This window comes from Nerophis lumbriciformis, linkage group LG32 (assembly GCF_033978685.3).
Source record: "Nerophis lumbriciformis linkage group LG32, RoL_Nlum_v2.1, whole genome shotgun sequence".
NCBI lineage: Eukaryota > Metazoa > Chordata > Actinopteri > Syngnathiformes > Syngnathidae > Nerophis > Nerophis lumbriciformis.
Window position 1 is genome coordinate 5,459,051 of NC_084579.2, and position 8,399 is coordinate 5,467,449.

The 8,399-nt window shown below is 43.6% G+C and overlaps 1 protein-coding gene across 2 annotated transcripts; it reads right to left on the minus strand.

The window, feature by feature from the left end:
• Positions 1-4,040: 4,040 nt before the first annotated feature.
• On the minus strand, positions 4,041-7,827 carry cryba4 (crystallin, beta A4). Of its 2 annotated transcripts, none has more exons than XM_061926816.1 (6): positions 7,714-7,827; positions 7,472-7,515; positions 7,266-7,384; positions 4,528-4,669; positions 4,311-4,453; positions 4,041-4,242 (listed from the first exon to the last, which is right to left on the minus strand). In XM_061926816.1, the coding sequence occupies exons 2-6, from the start codon at positions 7,508-7,510 to the stop codon at positions 4,095-4,097; spliced, it is 591 nt and encodes a 196-aa protein (XP_061782800.1). In that variant the 5' UTR covers positions 7,511-7,515; positions 7,714-7,827; the 3' UTR covers positions 4,041-4,094. The 2 variants fall into 2 exon arrangements, with proteins under 2 accessions (XP_061782800.1, XP_061782801.1); XM_061926817.2 differs by lacking the exon at positions 7,714-7,827 and adding an exon at positions 7,629-7,705.
• Between the last annotated feature and the right edge of the window lie 572 nt (positions 7,828-8,399).

Below are 8,399 nucleotides of genomic sequence, written 5' to 3' on the forward strand. Positions count from 1 at the left end.
TAGTATTTACATGCTGCCGCTAGGCGACATCATACGCAAATACGGTGTTAGCTTTCATTGTTATGCTGATGACACCCAACTCTACATGCCCCTAAAGCTGACCAACACGCCGGATTGTAGTCAGCTGGAGGCGTGTCTTAATGAAATTAAACAATGAATGTCCGCTAACTTCTTGCAACTCAACGCCAAGAAAACGGAAATGCTGATTATCGGTCCTGCTAAACACCGACATTTATTTAATAATACCACCTTAACTTTTGACAACCAAACAATTACACAAGGCGAATCAGTAAAGAATCTGGGTATTATTTTCGACCCAACTCTCTCCTTTGAGTCACACATTAAGAGTGTTACTAAAACGGCCTTCTTTCATCTCCGTAATATCGCTAAAATTCGTTCTATTTTATCCACTAGCGACGCTGAGATCATTATTCATGCGTTCGTTACGTCTCGTCTCGACTACTGTAACGTATTATTTTCGGGTCTCCCTATGTCTAGCATTAAAAGACTACAATTGGTACAAAATGCGGCTGCTAGACTTTTGACAAGAACAAGAAAGTTTGATCATATTACGCCTATACTGGCTCACCTGCACTGGCTTCCTGTGCACTTAAGATGTGACTTTAAGGTTTTACTACTTACGTATAAAATACTACACGGTCTAGCTCCGTCCTATCTTGTCGATTGCATTGTACCATATGTCCCGGCAAGAAATCTGCGTTCAAAGAACTCTGGCTTATTAGTGATTCCCAGAGCCCAAAAAAAGTCTGCGGGCTATAGAGCGTTTTCTATTGGGGCTCCAGTACTATGGAATGCCCTCCCGGTAACAATTAGAGATGCTACCTCAGTAGAAGCATTTAAGTCCCATCTTAAAACTCATTTGTATACTGTAGCCTTTAAATAGACCCCCTTTAGACCAGTTGATCTGCCGTTTCTTTTCTTTTCTCCTCTGCTCCCCTTTTCCTTGTGGAGGGGGTGGGGGCACAGGTCCGGTGGCCATGGATGAAGTGCTGGCTGTCCAGAGTCGGGACCCGGGGTGGACCGCTCGCCTGTGCATCGGCTGGGAACATCTCTGCGCTGCTGACCCGTCTCCGCTCGGGATGGTGTCCTGCTGGCTCCACTATGGACTGGACTCTTACTATTATGTTGGATCCACTATGGACTGGACTCTCACAATATTATGTCAGACCCACTCGACATCCATTGCTTTCGGTCTTCCCTAGAGGGGGGGGTTACCCACATATGCGGTCCTCTCCAAGGTTTCTCATAGTCATTCACATCGACGTCCCACTGGGGTGAGTTTTTCCTTGCCCTTATGTGGGCTTTGTACCGAGGATGTCGTTGTGGCTTGTGCAGCCCTTTGAGACACTTGTGATTTAGGGCTATATAAATAAACATTGATTGATTGATTGATTGAAATTCAACAAATCTCCGCTAATGCAACTTCCCGGCATATTTTGGCCAATGAGCCCCATTTTTGCCCATTGAATTTGCCTCTAAGTGGCACTAAACTGTTTGTTTCCTGTGCAGACCAAGTGGAAACAAGGTGCAACAACATATCCACCCTTTCTACTTCCTGTTCCTGTCTACAGCGCTAAGCCTTCTGGGTACTGTTAGATCCATACACCGGCGTCTTCACTTTCTAATTTACATGTATATTTATATATTTTTTTTAACCTATTTTTTTTATCCAGGTTAAGACAATTACAAACATTTTCACCTTTGCAATGCTGACCTGGCAAAGAGGGAGTATTTACATGTTAGAGATGTTGAAGTGTGATGATAATCTCTCATTTGATAACAAAAATTGCTCCCAACAACGGCGAATGTCAGCATCTTGTTTATAAGAAAAGCTTTGGTGGTTATAACTATAATGCATTACTACTATTATTAGTATCTGGCCCAAGACCAGACTTAAAACTAGGGGAGGCAGGGCCTTTTCTGTGGTCGGCCCTAAACTCTGGAACAATCTGCCCCTCCATGTTCGAACTGCTCCCACAGTGGAGTGTTTTAAGTCTCGTTTTAAGACCCGATTTTATTCTCTGGCTTTTAACACTACGTGAGTTGTGTGGTCCTCTGTTGTCCTCTGTGTTTTTAAAATTTGGATTTATATTTACTGTTTTAATTGGTTTTACCCTTTGAAATCGTTTTTAATTATATATATTTTATATCCTATTTCTGGGGCTGAGGTTGCTGAGGTAGTTAAAAAGCTCCTCGGTGGCAAGGCCCCGGGGGTGGATGAGATCCGCCCGGAGTTCCTTAAGGCTCTGGATGCTGTGGGGCTGTCTTGGTTGACAAGACTCTGCAGCATCGCGTGGACATCGGGGGCGGTACCTCTGGATTGGCAGACCGGGGTGGTGGTTCCTCTCTTTAAGAAGGGGAACCGGAGGGTATGCTCTAACTATCGTGGGATCACACTCCTCAGCCTTCCCGGTAAGGTCTATTCAGGTGTACTGGAGAGGAGGCTACGCCGGATAGTCGAACCTCGGATTCAGGAGGAACAGTGTGGTTTTCGTCCTGGTCGTGGAACTGCGGACCAGCTCTATACTCTCGGCAGGGTCCTTGAGGGTGCATGGGAGTTTGCCCAACCAGTCTACATGTGTTTTGTGGACTTGGAGAAGGCATTCGACCGTGTCCCTCGGGAAGTCCTGTGGGGAGTGCTCAGAGAGTATGACGTATCGGACTGTCTGATTGTGGCAGTCCGCTCCCTGTATGCTCAGTGCCAGAGCTTGGTCCGCATTGCCGGCAGTAAGTCGGACACGTTTCCAGTGAGGGTTGGACTCCGCCAAGGCTGCCCTTTGTCACCGATTCTGTTCATAACTTTTATGGACAGAATTTCTAGGCGCAGTCAAGGCGTTGAGGGGATCTGGTTTGGTGGCTGCAGGATTAGGTCTCTGCTTTTTGCAGATGATGTGGTCCTGATGGCTTCATCTGGCCAGGATCTTCAGCTCTCACTGGATCGGTTCGCAGCCGAGTGTGAAGCGACTGGGATGAGAATCAGCACCAAGTCCGAGTCCATGGTTCTCTCCCGGAAAAGGGTGGAGTGCCATCTCCGGGTTGGGGAGGAGATCTTGCCCCAAGTGGAGGAGTTCAAGTACCTCGGAGTCTTGTTCACGAGTGAGGGAAGAGTGGATGGTGAGATCGACAGGCGGATCGGTGCGGCGTCTTCAGTAATGCGGACGCTGTATCGATCCGTTGTGGTGAAGAAGGAGCTGAGCCGGAAGGCAAAGCTCTCAATTTACCGGTCGATCTACGTTCCCATCCTCACCTATGGTCATGAGCTTTGGGTTATGACCGAAAGGACAAGATCACGGGTACAAGCGGCCGAAATGAGTTTCCTCCGCCGGGTGGCGGGGCTCTCCCTTAGAGATAGGGTGAGAAGCTCTGCCATCCGGGGGGAGCTCAAAGTAAAGCCGCTGCTCCTCCACATCGAGAGGAGCCAGATGAGGTGGTTCGGGCATCTGGTCAGGATGCCACCCGAACGCCTCCCTAGGGAGGTGTTTAGGGCACGTCCGACCGGTAGGAGGCCGCGGGGAAGACCCAGGACATGTTGGGAAGACTATGTCTCCCGGCTGGCCTGGGAACGCCTCGAGATCCCCCGGGAGGAGCTGGACGAAGTGGCTGGGGAGAGGGAAGTCTGGGCTTCCCTGCTTAGGCTGCTGCCCCCGCGACCCGACCTCGGATAAGCGGAAGAAGATGGATGGATATTTTATATTGTTTTTATATTGGTTTTATATGTATTTATTTTTTGTTTTTATTCAGTCATTGGTGGAGCTAAGGATAATATTTGAATATTGTTTTTAATATTGTTGTGCAGCACTTTGGACACATTTTGTTGTTTAAATGTGCTATATATATAAAGTAGATTGGATTGGATTAGTAGATTAATGAAAACTGTCATTTGTATGATTAATGAAAACTGTAATTTGTAGGTGCTGCCATGTGATGTCCACTTTGAAGTCTGTGTGGTATAAATGGAGTAAAACATCAAGACAGTATTTATAGTTCAATGAGATGAAATGAAAGAAATGTCTCTGATGTTTAGGAAAAACAGTTTATTCAGCTGGGAAGCAGCGGGGGTCAAAGGTGAAGGGTCACTGTTGGATGCGGCGGATGGACTGGACCTGGGGGGTCTGGCTGTGGGAGCCGAACTCCTTGAAGTGTTTGTACTCGCCGCAGTGACGGTCGCACTCCATGATGTACTGGTAACCACGGTAACCGGGGTACTGGTAGCACACGAAGCTGTTGAGAGACGGGCGGGTGTCAGAAAGCGCGGCGCTAGGACAGGCGAGGGGTTAGAGGTCACTCACGATCCCGACTGGACCCGCAGAGAGCCCACTTCGTTGTTGCACCAGCCCATGGCCTGCAGGGAGGGGTAGTCGTCGCTCAGCTCGCCTTTACGACCCAGGAAGTTCTCCCGCTCAAAGATGGTCATGCGACACTCTCGGTGGTTCTGCGGGGGACAAAAAGGAGACGCTCAGGTGGACTCAGGAAGGTTCCGTGGTTCTCCGCGTGGACCCCACTCACGGCGCATGCGATGGGCCGGAAGGAGGTCAACCTCTCAATGTGGTAGGCGTTGCTTCCGCCGAAGGCGTCGCACTGCGGGTACTCGCCGCGCTCAAGAACCAACTGCTGGCCCTGGAAGGAGGCGTGCTCGTAACCCACCCAGCTGCAAGGAACAGACCCCAGGACATTGTTGTTACACATTGTTGTTACACACTGTTAGACCTGTTTAGACATTGTTGTTACACACTGTTAGACCTGTTTAGACATTGTTGTTACACACTGCTAGACCTGTTTAGACATTGTTGTTACACACTGTTAGACCTGCTTAGACATTGTTGTTACACACTGTTAGACCTGTTTAGACATTGTTGTTAGACATTGTTGTCAGACATTGTTGTTGTTAGACATTGTTGTTACACACTGTTAGACCTGTTTAGACATTGTTGTTACACACTGTTAGACCTGTTTAGACATTGTTGTTACACACTGTTAGACCTGTTAAGACATTGTTGTTAGACATTGTTGTCAGACATTGTTGTTGTTAGACAATGTTGCTACACACTGTTAGACCTGTTTAGACATTGTTGTTACACACTGTTAGACCTGTTTAGACATTGTTGTTACACACTGTTAGACCTGTTTAGACATTGTTGTTAGACATTGTTGTCAGACATTGTTGTTGTTAGAAATTGTTGTTACACACTGTTAGACCTGTTTAGACATTGTTGTTAGTAACAACAATGTCTAAACAGGTCCAACAGTGTGTAACAACAATGTATAAACAGGTCTAACAGTGTGTAACAACTTGTTACACACTGTTAGACCTGTTTATACATTGTTGTTACACACTGTTAGACCTATTTAGACATTGTTGTTAGACATTGTTGTCAGACATTGTTGTTGTTAGACATTGTTGTTACACACTGTTAGACCTGTTTAGACATTGCTGTTAGACATTGTTGTCAGACATTGTTGTTGTTAGACATTGTTGTTACACACTGTTAGACCTGTTTCGACATTGTTGTTACATACTGTTAGACCTGTTTAGACATTGTTGTTAGACATTGTTGTCAGACACTGTTGTTGTTAGACATTGTTGTCAGACATTGTTGTTGTTAGACATTGTTGTCAAACATTGTTGTTAGACATTGTTGTTGTTAGACATTGTTTTTAGACATTGTTGTCAAACATTGTTGTTAGACATTGTTGTTGTTAGACATTTTTTTTAGACATTGTTGTTGTTAGACATTGTTGTCAAACATTGTTGCCAAACATTATTGTTAGAAATTGTTGTCAAACATTGTTGTTAGACATTTTTAAACATTGTTGGACATTGCTACACAATGTTGTTACACATTGTGAGACCTGTTTAAACATTGTTGGGTATTGCCAGACATTGTTGTTAAACATTGGCGTTAGACATTTTTAAAACATTGTTAGACATTGTGACACAATTTAAACATTATTGGACATTTTTGTCAAATATTTTAAACATTTTTGTTAAACACTGTTGGACATTGTCATTGTTAAACATTGTTAGACATTTTAAACATTATCACACATTGTTGTTAGACATTGTTACACGTTTTTAAACATTGTTGTCAAACATTGATACATTTTGTTAGACATTTTTGAACATTGTTGGGAATTTGTACACATTTTTGTGAGACAGTGTTAGACATCTTTAAACATGGTTACACACTGTTAGACATGGTTACACATTGTTAGGCATTGTTGTTAGACATTGGACATTGTTGTTAGACATTTTTGTTGGACATTGTTACACACTGTTAGACATGGTTACACATTGTTAGGCATTGTTGTTAGACATTGGACATTGTTGTTAGACATTGTTGCCAGACTTTGTTACACAATGTTTTAACATTGTTACACATTGTTAGACATTGGACATTGTTGTTAGACATTGTTGCCAGACTTTGTTACACAATGTTTTAACATTGTTACACATTGTTAGACATTGGACATTGTTGTTAGACATTGTTGCCAGACTTTGTTACAAATTGTTACGACATTTTTAAACATTGTTACACATTGTTGGACATTGTTAGACATTGTTGCCAGACATTGTTAAGCTATTTTTAAAGATTGTAACACATTGTTGGGCATTGTTAGACATTGTTGTTACACATTGTTGCCAGACATTGTTACACATTAAGACATTTTTAAACATTGTTACACATTATTGTTGGACATTGTTATACACTATTCTACATGGTTACAAATTGATGGGCATTGTTACACATTGTCAGACATTGTTACACATTGTCTGACAATGTGTAACATGTGTCTTAGACATTGTTGTTAGACATAGTTAAACACTGTTACACATTATTGTTGGACATTGTTATACACCGTTAGACATAGTTTGGCATTATTAGACATGATTAAAAATTGTAAGACATTGTTGGACATCGTTACACATTGCTGGACATTGTTACACATTATTAGACATGTTGTTTGGCATTGTTAGATATTATCACCTATTGTTGTTAGACATGAAACATTGTTGTTGGACATAGTTAAACATTGTTACACATTATTGTTAGACATTGTTAGACAACGTTAAGACATGGTTACACATAGTTTGGCATTGTTAGACATGATTCAAACATTGTAAGACATTGTTGGATATTGTTGTTTGGCATTGTTGTTAGATATTATCAGCCATTGTAGTTGGACATTGGTAAACATTGTTACACATTGTTGTTGGACATTGTTAGACATTGTTGGACACTCACGCTCCACTCTCCACCCGCAGGGAGCGCACGGTCTCGAAGCCCAACTCCATCACGTTGCTGCACTCGGACGTGAACTCATGGCGGCGGCCCTGGAAGCACTCCTCGTCGAACACGATGATCTACACCAGAGAGGTCCCAGAGTTAGAGCGTCCTGGTCATTGCTGTTCCTAATGAAGTGGCCATAGAGTGTGGCGCTCTTCACCCACCTTCCAGTGTCCAGAGAACTTGGTGCAGTGGTGAGTCATGATGTCTGCAAGCAGAGACACGGGTCAGAACCAGGAAGCCACGTTAGAAAAGTTCTAAAGAAGCACAACTATCCCAACCAGACTGTCAGGGTCTGTTTGCATTGGGGCCCATCTTCACCTGCATGGGAGCTTCATTTTTGACCCCACGCTGGGGGTCCAGGCACTGCTGAATGAGGGGGTCTGGGCGGGCGATGGGCACTCACCTTGCTCTGATGCTCTTTGCTGCTGAGAGTGAGAGCAGCCTGGCGCCCCCTCCCTTTTAAAGCCTCCCCTGGCAGGAGGCCATCCTGAAAGGCCCGCTCAGCAGAGGGGCGGGGCCTTGCCTCCTTTGTGGCCCCCCAACAAAGGTGGCTTTAATCCGTGGACCACTAGAAGTGCAGACGCCACATTATCAGATGGGAAGGGGACGCCGACCTGGCACCTGAGGACCGCCGCGTGGACGATGATGAAGATCTAGCATGCAAATGAGCTCATTAGAAGGTAAAGGTCAGAGATCGCTGGCCATGTGAAAATACAGCATCTACCTCAATTACAATACAAAATATTAAAACTGAAAAAGCAAATATATTATCATAATAAATGTATCAATTTAATATACTTTCAATAAAAATCATCATGACATCAAATATCCATATAAATACATAAAGAACATGAAGTAGAGTAAATGGAGTACATGGGGGGGAAAAATGTACATAAAACATCTAATTAAATACATAAAGTACATGAAATAGAGAAATGGATTACATGAAAATAAAAATCAACATGACATAAAATATCCAAATAAATACATAAAGCACATAAAATATAGTAAATGGAGTACATGAAAAAAAAATCAACATGACATAAAATATCCAAATAAGTACATAAAGTAAACGGAGTACATGACAAT